Source organism: Nematostella vectensis, chromosome 7, assembly GCF_932526225.1.
Source record: "Nematostella vectensis chromosome 7, jaNemVect1.1, whole genome shotgun sequence".
Lineage (NCBI taxonomy): Eukaryota > Metazoa > Cnidaria > Anthozoa > Actiniaria > Edwardsiidae > Nematostella > Nematostella vectensis.
In genome coordinates, this window is record NC_064040.1 from 11,940,450 (window position 1) to 11,954,966 (window position 14,517).

The 14,517-nt window shown below is 39.4% G+C and overlaps 1 protein-coding gene across 6 annotated transcripts; it reads right to left on the reverse strand.

Annotated features, from left to right (window-relative positions):
• Positions 1-85: 85 nt before the first annotated feature.
• Positions 86-14,479, reverse strand: LOC5510742 (glycine receptor subunit alpha-2). 6 transcript variants are annotated; one of them, XM_032379948.1, is made up of 10 exons: positions 12,939-13,075; positions 8,339-8,402; positions 7,092-7,291; positions 6,675-6,742; positions 6,367-6,590; positions 4,786-4,868; positions 2,534-2,677; positions 2,343-2,446; positions 1,668-1,943; positions 86-993 (listed from the first exon to the last, which is right to left on the reverse strand). In XM_032379948.1, exons 2-10 carry the CDS (start codon positions 8,398-8,400, stop codon positions 712-714), a joined length of 1,443 nt encoding a protein of 480 aa, XP_032235839.1. In that variant the 5' UTR covers positions 8,401-8,402; positions 12,939-13,075; the 3' UTR covers positions 86-711. The 6 variants fall into 6 exon arrangements, 5 of the variants coding, with proteins under 5 accessions (XP_032235839.1, XP_032235838.1, XP_032235840.1 ...); XM_032379947.2 differs by lacking the exon at positions 12,939-13,075 and adding an exon at positions 9,494-9,901; XM_032379951.2 differs by lacking the exon at positions 12,939-13,075 and adding an exon at positions 9,494-9,927 and having other exon boundaries at positions 853-993; positions 1,668-1,923.
• Positions 14,480-14,517: the final 38 nt, after the last annotated feature.

Here is a 14,517-nt window from a genome sequence, read left to right on the forward strand (position 1 = left end):
AAAACAACAAGTGAATAAAAACTGTACAAAGCATTTTCCATGCTGTATTTTGTTAATTATATACATACTGAGCTTATTACAAAGCTTATTACATAACATTTTATTAAACTTGCTGTTACGAGAGGTACCAAGTTCTGGGATCTTTCATGGCACTGATGATCCACTGATTTACTTAGAGCGTGCAGGCCCCTTTTATGAGGCTCGGCTCGGGGTGGTTCTCACGGTTTACACTCGGCTAATTACGCCCCGTCAGGGGCGGATACTGAGGATGTGATTTAGATTAGAATCTTTGGAACAGCTGAAAAGAAAAGTTTTGGAGTACCGTGGGAATTCCTCTGAGCTGAGCCTTTCACAAATATTGATTAATATGATAAAGCTGACTTATAGGGAGTTTCCTACAAAAACATCTTTGCAGAAGAGACTACAAGGCTAATTTTATGTTTCCGCTAGGGACTACAAATAACTAAATCTAGCTTCGTAACAGAACTTCTACCCTGTTGGCAATTGATAATTTATATAATTGTTTTTCATTTATTTGTTAATTTTCTTATGCTGTTGCATTATTACTTTTAAGTACTTTCAAGCCAAAACCAGAGCCCTAGGCATTTCACCGAACCTGTAGTAATTGGCGTCAGCGGTATCACTTGTCACAACAGCGTTGGGTAAATGATGTTCCTTTAATGCATATATAGATCAATATATGATATTCCTCTATAGCATGTAGATAGGCCAATATATGATATTGAATACTAGGAAGAATGATGGAAACAAAACACGGGAGTAGCGATCCACCAAGTTCACTCTCGGCACCAGGTTCTCGTCGGAAGGCACCGATTTTCCATCCAAAGCACTGGGTACGAGGTTTACCGCTGACCATGCCGCCGCCTCGGTTGAGCTTTTTGAAGTGGGCCCGAGTCGGCCAAAAGCTGCCATTTTGAAGTTCATCGATTGACCTTTCATTCTTCGCAGCAGTCGAACGGTTTCTTTGTTACCCTTGAAAACACGGAACAACAAGCTAAGTATGAAGTAGCATGGAGCCGAGATGCAGGAAGAAATAGAGAGATGGAAAAATGGGTCCCAGGAGAGGCTAGATTATGATATACTTGGCGTTTCTGAGCTTATTCTAATGTATGTCGCTGGATAAAGATTATTGTACTGATAACTATTATCTGGCGCTGGTATATCCAAGATTGCAGTCCCAGTGCACCTCGGCCTTCAGGAGCAACACAGGATTCCCAATATTCGAAAACAAAACATTTACATATAACCCGAATGAGAGCAAGCAGGCTTATAGTCATGTCATGTAATATTACTAGCAGATATTCTTATTTCAACAGCATCTTACTTGCTTTGTAGGGGACTTAGAATTGGGTGTGCTTTTGTGTCATTAGAGGGAGCGGGGAGGAGCGAAACAATACAAAACAGAGGAATATGAATCTTGAAGATTTTCTGAAGATTTCTTGATCATATTTTGTAGCCTGGGTACCAAGCGTTTCTTCTTAGTTTCAGCAGGAATAGAGACATTTATCGCGCGGCCATACTCTTCGCTCGCTCTCTATTCCTGCTGAAACAGAAACGCTTGCTACGTAGGCTACATATTTTGGAGAAAAATCTCCGGGAAAATCAGCTTTCATAGTTCTCATGACCTGATGAATCTAAATCCTTACTGTGGCCTTCTCCATGTGGGTCTGCTTCTGTTGCTGGGCGACCTGGAACACCGCCCTGTCTTTTTTTGTGATGTTGTAATGCACGCATGCGTACTCGATCAGAGACGCAAAGACCAGCGTGAACGACACAAACATGTAAACATCCAGGGACTTGACATACGGGACCTTTGGCAGGGACGATTGGACGCCGAAAAGAAGTGTCGTCATCGATAGTACAGTTGTGATCCCGAGAGCGATACGAGCGGGCGTCGAGTGACTATCGATCCAAAATGATATCTTAAAGAAAGTAGTGCGACGAATCAAATGATGCGTCACTGGGATAACAAAAGACATAGCTTGAAAGTTGAAACCTAAATAGCTGTTTTGCAGCTCTTATGGTCAATAGATTACTTTATTGACGCCATATGCAAAATGAATCCGTACTAAAGGCGGGTCAAGGATGTTAAAATGCACAGGAGAGTGGCTGAATACACTTGGCATAATCATTTATGTTTTTCAGTTTATACGGGGCAGCCCTGGGCAAAACCGTAGTCTTAACAGACAAACAATGTTAATGACATTTTCTATATAAATCTCGAGCAAATACTACTTCACATTTTAATATCATGTATGACTGGCATCATGAATGAAATCATAAAACATACATCAGATATTGGATGGCGGGGATAGACATACCCAAGAGAGAAAGACGATCATTGCGCATGGCAAGAAGATCTGGATGACGTAATAAAGCGCTCTTCTTGTCATAGTGAACTCGGCAACAATCCCTGAAAAAGACCCTGGAAAAAGATAACAGTCGGCAAAGTACATCGGGAGATCACCCTGGTCCTGGAAATCACTTGTATTTTGTTTGGACAAGTGTTTACCTGTGACATAATGCGAAATTTTTGTAAAAGTCTGGATTTTCCACAGTGTGAACTTTGTGAGAGCAAGGTCTTGTTTTACTTTAATATCCTCATCGCTTCTACCGAGACGCCATTTGTAGACGACGTCATTGATGGGGTATCCAACTGGAACAGCACAAAGAGAAGGAAAAAATAAGAGACATTTCTCCCATCATCATTTCTCCCATCAAAAGAGAAGGAAAAAGTAAGAGACATTTCTCCTATCAACTTTATAGCTCTAGATCGTCATGTATGGCTTCGATGGTGGGTTTACAACTTGGAGGCTAAAAAGAAAGTTAAAGGATATGATAGTGGCTTATAAACCAGAACCACAACAAAGTCGACATTCTTTTACGATGTCATCTAGGGAAATCCAAGGTTGCTATTGATGGCGGTAAGAAATGATCTCATCTTTTAAGAAATTTTTTGAATAAAAATTCCTAATCAAACCATAACACGCACCCCCCTGTGAACGCGCCTGGATGGTATTCGATATAGGAAGCCCTAATTTACACTAATTCATTGTATAGGTTTTTATTGGTTCCTTGTAGGTTTTGCCAACATCAACAGCACGGAAAATAAAATAAAAAATGACTGGCCCTCATCCTACGCGTCCTTGGTGGATTTTCCAATGGGAGGACGTTCCCGTTTATTACATAACGATGGGAGTACATATCAAGCGATATTGGGAACCCAGCAGGACAGATGGGAAGAAATGCTTAATGGCCTTTTGCTTTACTTAACCCACCCCATGTCATATTATTCATTCTGCCATTATAACATCTGCTGCACTGCAACATACAGAGCCTCAAATATTGGGAAACCATAAGGAATTTTTTTGGTGGGACACGATACAGAAAAAAAAGAAAATATTTTGGACACGATACAGAAATAAAAACAAATATTGGGGGGCAAGATACAGAAACATTTTACAATATTGAGGGGCACAGTCACGCCCCAACTGTTCATTTCCTTACATTTTTTTAAAGTACTTGGGGAAGTACACGCCCACAGTGCCCCACCTCCTGCTACAGCCCTGGCGTACTAAGTGCATCTCGAACTTTACTTATCTTTACTTATCATGCAGTATCTCTTCTTACTTCAGCTTACACTTAGCTCCCCGGTCCTAGCTCCCCTTATAGAAATTAACAAACCCTTGCTCAGACGTCATTGATGGGGTATACAACTGGAACGGCACAGAGAGGCATACTACGTGTATTTCTAGCCTTACTTATCTTTATTTATCATGCGGTATATCTTCTTACTTCAGCTTACCTTAGCTGACCTTATAAAAATTAACATACCCTTGGACGGACGTCAATGATGGGGTATCCAACTGGAACAGCACAGAGAGGCATACTACGTGTATTTCTTGCCTTACTTATCTTTATTTATCATGCGGTATATCTTCTTACTTCAGCTTACCTTAGCTGACCTTATAAAAATTAACATACCCTTGGACGGACGTCAATGATGGGGTATCCAACTAGAACAGCACAGAGAGGAATACTACGTGTATTTCTAGCCTTACTTATCTTTACTTATCTTGCAGTATCTCTTCTTGCTTCAGCTTACCTTAGCTGACCTTATAAAAATTAACATACCCTTGGACGGACGTCAATGATGGGGTATCCAACTGGAACAGCACAGAGAGGAATACTACGTGTATTTCTAGCCCAACTTATCTTTACTTATCTTGCAGTATCTCTTCTTACTTCAGCTTACCTTAGCTGACCTTATAAAAATTAACATACCCTTGGACGGACGTCAATGATGGGGTATCCAACTGTAACAGCACAGAGAGGAATACTACGTGTATTTCTAGCCTTACTTATCTTTACTTATCTTGCAGTATCTCTTCTTACTTCAGCTTACCTTAGTTCACCTTATGGAAATTAACATACCCTTGGACGGACGTCAATGATGGGGTATCCAACTGGAACAGCACAGAGAGGAATACTACGTGTATTTCTAGCCTTACTTATCTTGCAGTATCTCTTCTTACTTCAGCTTACCTTAGTTCACCTTATGGAAATTAACATACCCTTGGACGGACGTCAATGATGGGGTATCCAACTGGAACAGCACAGAGAGGAATACTACGTGTATTTCTAGCCTTACTTATCTTTACTTATCTTGCAGTATCTCTTCTTACTTCAGCTTACCTTAGTTCACCTTATGGAAATTAACATACCCCTGCTCAGCGCTATCGCCTTCCAGCTGATGTCACTTACAACTTTCAATGGAGAAGTTGCATCTCTGGGTATCCATTGGGTAGCTGCGCAGGTCCATGGCGCAGGTTGTTGTGATAGAATCGCTGGAATGAATCAAGTATGTAGCAAGAGTCTATGCAAACATGGATATCGTAGACGCGTACACAGGGAGGTCCGAAGGGTGCGCGTACTCTTCTTGTCGGCCAAAAAGTGGGTAATTTCTTATTAAGGAATCTTCAAATACTATGTTTTTTTTATATGATATCTATTTCTGCGCACCCCACCCCCCCACCCCCACCCTCAGTCAGTACAGCGCTCCTATATCATTTCCAAAAAGGTTACAAAAAATGCCGAAATCTGAATCTGAAGTATTTTACACTTAGTTACTTTGAATATTAAAGATATGTTTTTTTTATATCGCTTTTTACATAGACTACATGACTTGCCTTCTGCTCCACATGATACATAGACTACATGACTTGCCTTCTGCTCCACATGATGGTACCATTATGTGTGCTATTGTGTGAGACATCACTTGCCTTTCAGTAGCGGATCTAGGGGGAGGGTTTAGTGGGTTTAAATCCCCCTTTGGGCTCCCCCCCCTTTGCCACCGAGCCAAGCCTCCCCTTTAGCGAAAAGCTATTTCCGCTCCAAATAACGGTACCATTATGTGTGCTACTGTGTGAGACGACAAGACTTGCCTTCTACTCCACATGACGGTACAATTATGTGTGCTATTGTGTGTGACATGACTTGCCTTCTGCTCCACGTGATGGTGCCATTGTGTGTGGTACTGTGTGAGACGACAAGACTTGCCTTCTACTCCACATGACGGTACCATTATGTGTGCTATTGTGTGTGACAAGACTTGCCTTCTACTCCACATGACGGTACCATTATGTGTGCTATTGTGTGTGACATGACTTGCCTTCTTCTACACGTGACGGTACAATTATGTGTGCTATTGTGTGAGACATGACTTGCCTTCTTCTACACGTGACGGTACCATTATGTGTGCTATTGTGTGTGACATGACTTGCCTTCTGCTCCACATGACGGTACAATTGTGTGTGCCATTGTCAAGGGCACCCAAACGACCATTTTCGGTCAAATATCTGTTCGGAAGCAAGGTCACATACGGATTTCAGGGTCGACCTAGAAATGTCTGCTTTTTTCAGAATTTATATTTCTAGATCACCTATGTCTCTCGGGAAGAGAGCTGGATCACCTATGTTTTTCGGAGTTGCATTTGTTACTACCATCACAATTTTTGGCCAAAAAATCTCCGGGAGATTTTTACCTCCGACATGCTTCAAAAAAAGGAACCCTAGTATTTTCGGGAGCGAGTATACAATGGACATTACCTAGACATTTCGGATCTTAGAATCGCTAGGAGTTTCGGATGCCCCGGGATGAGTAACGAGATTTTTCGGATGGCTGTAATTTTGCCTAGCAAATCCGAACAAATAAAAAATATCTAGGAAAGCTCTATATTGTATAAAAATGACTGCAAACGAATAAAAACGGTATCTCAACTCATTTTAGGCCGGTTGTGAAATTTCCGTCGTTGGGTGCCCTTGCATTCTGTAAGACATGACTTGCCTTCTGCTCCACATGATGGTACCATCCCTCCACAGCTTCAACAAGAACACATGATCACGCGTGCGATCCTTGGGCTTTTTCTCGTACTCGAAGTGCGTGTCGGGAAGCCATATTTGCTTGAGTATATCGCCACCTATTGTCACGGAATCCCTGTGGTACATGTCACCGTACGCCAAGCGCGAGTCACGCCACCATTGACGAAAATAGATCGTCATGGAGAAGTCCTAAATCAGGATAATAACAAAATAAATTGATTATAACGATAAATTATCAGCAGATCAACTATAAACAGAATAGCTAATACGTACCATGGTAAGCTCTTGAAACCCTTCTATTGACGAAACAAACATGTTGACTTGCACTTCAACTGGACCTTCTGTGGCAAAAATGTCGGTATTGTAAGGGGAGGCAAATACCTAACGCAAAAAGTGGAGGCTTGGGCGCGCACCAAGGGTAAACCCTCTCCCTTCTTGCAGCCAAACCTGCAGTAAATGCTGAAATGTTATTTGAAATACAGGAGAGGTATTTATTGGGTCCTTTGGGCCACCTATAAGAAATCCTGACGCCCAATGAGGTTGATAGATATACAGAAAACAAGAGATGACCAGGGCAAGCACGAAAAGGATGAGGGCAGTTAAGCTCTCCTAACTGCAAAAAGTCTATGGACAAAAAACGACAGGCATTGGTACAATGAACAGGAGATGAGAGATAGGAAGGTCGATTACCTTCAAGGCCAGGCCTTATCCGTCGGTCGTAGTTTTTCAGAAGTATTTTGAGCATTTCAGATGCGTCCAAGTGCCTCACTTTATTATTTACATTTTTCTCATCAAGCTTTTGACTAACAAAACTCTTATTCTGCGATGCAGTGAAGTTGCCGCTGGCCGTATCGTTTCGGAGTTTGCCGTGTTCTTGTTTGTTTGATGGCCTAGAATCCAGCAGAAAAAAACCGGCAAACGTTTTCACACAAGAAACAAGGAAAAGCTTCATTGCCCAATGACCAAAAGCGTTCCCAAAATGAGGACTTTTATATTGAACACTCAGGCAGACATACAGCGGGTATAAAGATTTTCTATTTAACTATTATACCATTTCCATTAAGGTGGATAGTGGCGAAATACCTTCGGCTCGAGGTAAATTTTCTATCCGACGAAATTATCCTAGTATATAAAACGAGCTTTAGAGCAATTTTCTTTTCGGAAACACTTGCAAATCGGCTGTTACACCCGCCATTTTGCTTGATTTCGGGGCGCAGGAAAATATCCACCTTCTAGGAGGTGTATATTGCATTTTATCCCGAGTTTCTCAACCAATCAAATCGCTTGTTCTTGAGTTTTATATCCCGGGTTCTATGTACTATATATATATATATGGAAAGAGAATCAGAAAAGGAGACCAAGTACAATAGCTTTTAGTTGTTTAGTTTAGCTCTAATAAACGAAACGCGAAACCGCGCTATAAAAGGAAATCAGAACCAGCATGGCAGACTAACCGTTAGGCAGAGCGAAAGACACAAAATTTCATAATAAAACTCTGAATGCGTCCTTTAAAACCCAAACAACTTACTCATCTTTCTCAACTTAATGGTTCTTTTTACCTTTGCTAGTAAATATGGAACCAAATATTCGATTTCGATAAGAAAATCCGATACGTCTTGACAGCTCGACGGCTGAGCGACAACTGAAGGTGTCACTGCCCTTAGCACGCTCCTTTTATAGCGTGGTTTCGCGTTTAAGTAGTTTTTCCTACTGGAGTGGTGGTTGAACACGGAACATAACTTTTAAAAAAGTACCTGAAATTGAGTGTTATATCAAAGGATATGCCAGTTTCGCCTTTTTACTATAATTTTTGGGATGCTATCTGAGAATTGATTTGTCCTTGAATGAGAACACACCGTTAAGAGCTCTCTAAAAATAAGGCGCATTCCGTCCCTGCAATACTACTCGTCATATCACGCTAGGAGACTGGTAATTACCTAGAGTGTACCACGTGACCACAGCAGAATATGACGAGCATTACCAAGCAGAACACGTCCATTTCTGAAAGAAAATAAAATAATTTAAAAACTCAACCACACGAAGAAGAGATTCACAACTAAGGCTGTCCATAGCGCGTACTGGTACACGTCACTTCGTCGTCATGGTACTGTTATGTCACGTGTCGTTAAGGTTAGCTTAATCGACTCTTCATCGGCACGGTTTTGTCACGTCACGTCTACTGTAGTGGCACGACATTGTCACGTGTACTGCCACCTCATCGTCACGATTTTGTCAGGCAACGTGATAGCCACGATATATTCACGTCACTGTAATGTCACGCCACCGTCACGGCACAAACACACTACGGGACAGTCACTGTCATCGACATGATGCGTTATCACCTGTCAAACGCTCTTCTCAATTTCCTTATATGGAGATGGACTCAGGAAGGAAGGAAGAAGAAAGGAAGGAAGGAAGGGTTCTATAATCTGCCATTTTTTCACCCTAGCCTCTAAAAGTAGAGCTGTTGAGAATACCATTTTTATTGCCGTATCTACAATCCCTTTGGCATTTGTAACGATTGACTTTGGAAAGTCGAAGATAAAGATGCTTTTGGGAAGTTATTTTCTAATTACTAAAAATAATGTAAACATAAATAAAAGAGAGCCTGATTGTGACTATGATAAAAGATTTTACAAAAATCTTTGCGATGCTGTGAATGGCTGTCATCAAAATGCAGTGGTGTTTTCCCCCTCTACTTCCAGGAAGAATAGATCATAGGAAATAAGTCAAAATCAAATAAACTTGACAGCATACCACAAAAAGGATATATCACGGGTAGCAAACAAAAATCAAACTAACATCTTACTCATGGGCTGAGGAAAAGGCATTTTTGTGATTTTACGAACAAAGACATGGAGTAAACATAAAACAAAAGAAACGCTGGGATTGGCTATGTTTCCGCCTAGCTTCCTTTTGTAATGTGGTACTTTTTTATAAATGAAGTTCCTATTTAGCATTCTTTCGCGTAAACATATAATATTGTGGGGTTAATTTGCCCTGAACTCGTGACATCCTTGTTATCACTTTTGCTGATATTAAACGCTTGCAAATAATTCTATACAAGAGTTTTAGAGCATTAAGTCTCTTACCGTGTATATAAGATACGAATCTTCAGCCGAAAATTCCCAGCTTGTTTCTCATCATGTCAGTGTTGCCAGTATGTTTAGGTCTTAAATGTTTCATGAATCCAGACGCCCCATGGATTACTTAACAATTTTCTCGAGATAAGTACAAATGGTCGATAATATCAACTTTAAATGAATCCTTCCTCTCAGCTTTAGAAGACAATAGCGGTTTATGCGGTATGGGGAATAGTCAAATATCTTTTATTGGCCTGTAAAACCGACCATTTGTTCCACTAGTTTCTTGTAGTTTCCAACAAGAAGAAAAACACAATTTCGTGACCTCAAACTATCTGTGCAATTGGAAATAAAAAGGATGGTTATCAATAATATATCAAACGAATTTCATTTTCTCTCTTTGCAATCGAAGTATAGGGTCGAGTAAAGATTATAGCATTTCGTACCATTCGTAGTAATTTGCGACCTTCTCCGAAATGAAAAAAAATGTATCCCATAATCCTTTTTGCATAAAGCTCTTAGTATACGAAAACAAACAAATATCAAGGAGTGCTTCGGGAACCTTTTGTGGGTAATTCCCTCACGGACTGCACTAACTAAATAAAACGGGACTGTTTCATTTGGCGAAGAAAAATAGTATTGTCAATGTTGAATACTTTTAATAATGTAATGGATGGTCGGAATGCATCAAAAGCACTCATATTTAAATTGTGAAAAAGGAGTTAGTAGCTTTGAGTTAGTAGCTTTGTTTGTCAACGTTATTCAGAAATTTGAATTATTTCAAATAGCGGAACAGATGTTTTCTTAGAGGGGAGGTACCATTGCCGAATTTATTGAAATGAACCACAACCGGTGTTTTTTTTTATTCTACATATTTGATACTAAATATTGTTTTTCTACAAGTAATGTTTTGTGTTTTCATTTTCTGAGGATGAAAAAACGTTGTTGTTAAGAGCGTCTTTTAGCATACCCTAACTTCAGGGGCACAAGTTTTTGTTGCCAAGTATTAAAAACTATGAAATTGTTATGCGAAGAAGTATTTGGATGAATAAATATTAGAAGATTTTCGCTTATATTTATATATATATATACTTTTCAAACCTAATTGTGCAGAAGCAATGATCTAAATGAGGATTAGGCTCGGATTTCTAAATAACATGATGATAATTACAAAAATTATTATGGTAATTACAAAATTATTACAAAAAAATTGTTATGAAGGAGGGTTAATGTTAAGCATTACCTTTTTCTGCTTATTTTGCTCAGGAACAAGAACACTTTTACCACATTTTCCCCGTGATTGCGAAATAAAAGAAATTTTCGCAAAAATTAAGACGCGCCTAAATAATGAACAATAAGAAAGATTATCCAGGGCATTTTTTTTTTCAATTTATTTAAACTCTATAGATATAATAAAATACTCTATGAAACATAAAATATAAGCTCTGTAATTGAAACATAGTCCGGCGGATATGTGTTTGAATTGCGCACTTTTTGCTTAAGTTACCAATTGAAGCATAGTGATAGTTTTCAATACCCTTTACAAGATAGGCTATAGAACCAAGCTCAGATCGGCTTTAATTTCTAATTAATAAGGAGTATTGATTTGGCCGCCATTTTGAACCGGAAGTAAACTACCTTTTTCTAAAAAATAAATAAACTTGCACATTTTGATACTGTTTTCCACTAGACGACTAAAATGAAAGTCAAAGAATGTATTTAAACCCAAGATTTCTGAAAATAACCGCAAATTTGTCATTTTTGGAACTTTATAGGAGATAGCCAGCTTTGACTGGAAGTAGTCGATAGTAAAACCTGGGACGTTTATTTCACACCGCACCTTCTAGCAAAAGACATTCATCTTGTAGCACTTTCACATATTCATGTGTGCGGTCGTTTACAGACGTTGAAATCAATTGGTGGAGCTTAATATCCCAAGATAACCCGTGATTAAATCAGATTCCCCTAAACTACTCTTGAAACAAAGTGAAAACAAGCGTGCCAGTATTATACTTGACTACTTCCGGTTCAAAGTGGTTGTTACCGTAAAAGTTACAAAAATGAAAGATTTGCGGTTACTTTCAGAAAGCTTTGGTTTAGATGCATTCTTTGACTTATATTTTATTTGTCTATGAGTAAACTTTCTTAAAAGGTGCGAGTTTATTTATTTTTTGGAAAAAGCTAGTTTACTTCCGGTTCAAAATGGAGGCCAAACCAATATCCATTATTAATAAAAAATTAAAGCCGAACTGAGCTTGGCTCTACAGCCTTTCTTGTAAGGGGTATTAAAAACTATCACTATGCTAAAATTGGTAACTTTAGCAAAAAGTGCGCAATTCAAGGTAAAATCTGCACATATCCGCCAGACTAACAAACCTCTTTACATCATAAAAGCCATAAAATACTAATAATCTGATATAATTTTAAAATATTGCAAAAATACAAATTTCTAACTCAATGTAAAATTTGGATCAAAGTCGTATTCACAAATCAATGATCTAATATCCTCTCATAAAACAAACAGAGGCTGTTCATTAACATTTTTAGTCCTGTGTTAACCTCCTCAATTGGAAGCTCAAGAAAAAAAAATAACAAAAGAGGGTTTTTGGTTTACACGTTTGAGCAAAGCTTCATAGCAGGCCCTTTTTTAAATAATGGAGATACAATGCATAATTCATACAACATTATCATGCTAGAATTGTACAACAAATTTACTTGGTTTTAAAAAGTAGAGACTAGAACTGAGTCAATATAAATATTAATTTAAATTGCAAAGTTTGAAAATTATTGTTCAAGTTTTTAATGTGTCTGCCATCTGCAGTGGATGGGCATCAATGTCCGACCAGTTATTTCCTTGTAAAAATTAGTGAACAAAATTTTAAAAAGGCATTGTTTGTTTTTCTAACATTTAGAAATTTTGCAGCTTTACTTATTATGACACAGCAATTAAAACTCAGGAGTACTTTGCTTGACAAATGTTAAATATTCCCAAGCACTAGCGTGATAATGAACTATTTTTGCATTGGAGAAATGCCTGGTTACCTTGCTGACCATTATCAAACCTCATCGGAAAACCTTTAAGTTCAGCTAGCAAACATACTGTATTGTTTGTTAATATCTGAATAAACTGTAACACCACAAACATGGTAAAATGATACACCACCAATTATGTTGATATGTCTTGACACAAGGCCTGTTCCCAGGATTTTTCTTAGGGGGTGCGAAATACAAAAAATGGACCTAGCTGGGGGGGGGGGGGGGGGTGGAGGGAGAGGGGAGTTTTCTGATAAAAAAACACCCCCCCAAAAAACAAAAAGGATTCTTTTTAATCCATTGCAGTAACTATAGTTTTTTTCGAACCGGAAGTGGACTTTTTGCTGTTGTAGGGGCGAACGCACCCCCTGCACCTCCCCCCCTGGGTACATGCCTGAACACTTAAAATACATGTTCATACCTGAATCTACCTCCAAATGACGAACTTTTTTTCAACACTATGCATAACTTCTAGGTCTCTATGGTTTGTTGGATGAAGGATGACAAAATCAAACACCACACTAAGATGACGCCGGAAGTCAGGGTTCCTTTTCAGACAAATTGATCCCTTTATGAGGTCATTCTCCTGGACAGGTAATGGCATGTCCAGCAAGAACAAATCTTGTTTCCAGTGAGTGAGGTCACACTGAGGCCCTGTCGACAGTACCACAGCTGAGTTCCTCTTGTCTTCCCCATGTGGGATATTCCCAAACAGCACATCAAACCAGGAACAGAAACCATACAGCATAGAGTCTTGCTCAATGACAAACTCAAAACCATGAGCACTGTGTTCAAGGTCATGTCTAGCAGTTTTTAAAGTGTCCAGTTTAATGATTGGTTGGGGAGTTGAAATACAATCTTCATAGTTGAACACATGGTTGTAGATTGGTCTTGATAAAAACTCTTGCTTTGCCTTAGAAATTGCTGGAGAATAATCAAAGCCATATTGATCCCTCCAGATGTGAATGACCTCATCATAAGCTGTCTTAGTACAACAGGGAACAAGGAAAAGTTTGGCTTCCGAAGGCCACACAAGGCCATTTGGCTTGAGCCAAATATCTCTTGCAGTAAGCACAGATTCCAACATGAACTCAAACACTAAAAATGTCCCCATCCACTCTGAGACGATGATGTCAACCTTCTCTGGTAATTCCACCTCTTCTATTTTTCCTTGGATCACTGTTATCTTGTCATCAAGGTTATTTTGCTTTATTATTTCTTCAGTAAGCTTGGCTATCTCACTTGCCTCAACTGCATAAACCTTACTCGCCTTGCCCTCTCGTGCGCAAAACAAGCTCAAGATTCCGGTGCCACATCCCACATCAAGCACAACTTTATCCTTGAAATAACCTGCCCCCTGTTCTATGGCCATTCTGTAGCTTTCAGTACGAGGTTTGTCCTTCAACATTTCCAAATGGATTTTCAAACTTCCATAATCGGCGAAATACTCATCGTCTTGCCATGCTAAATTCCGTCTATGAACTTCCTCAGAAGTTACATAGCTCACGGGTATATATCCACAAGAACCTTCTAGCTCCACCCACCACCAATCTTTCGTTTCTTTACTCAGCACAACTAATTTCTGCCCTTTCTCAAAACTGAGTTGGCTCTTGTCATTTGCAGTGTAATCTCCAATGGCAACGCAGACTTCAAAATCTTTGGTAATACTCTCCACATCTTCATCATCTGAGGAATCGGATTTGTTGGCTCTTTTGCGCTCTTTAGTGCTTGTATGTGGTCCTTTTAGCACACGAACTGTGTGTTGTTCTCTTTGTGCTAAGACGTCGGCCATCTTGAACCCAGATCGTGACGTCATTGTACTGTTTCAACACAGCCAGCCCCCTCCCCGACAATACTATTCCCTAACCTTATGTTCTAAATTAAAATAAAGCGTTGATTGAAATATGAGAATAGACAAGAACAAAATGCATCTTTCAGATATCTTACTCTCGTAAGCGACCAGCTCCGATTACGACCACGATCACGAATCACCGATTGAA

Bases quoted from the DNA above. Each gene is read 5' to 3' on its own strand.
- LOC5510742 (XM_032379948.1), bottom strand. From the start codon at position 8,400: ATGGACGTGTTCTGCTTGGTAATGCTCGTCATATTCTGCTGTGGTCAC. The intron at 7,292-8,338 runs GTAATTACCAGT...GCTGGATTCTAG, and splicing joins GGTCACGTGGTACACTCTAG to GCCATCAAACAAACAAGAAC. The intron at 2,447-2,533 runs GTAAACACTTGT...ATCTTTTTCCAG, and splicing joins AATTTCGCATTATGTCACAG to GGTCTTTTTCAGGGATTGTT.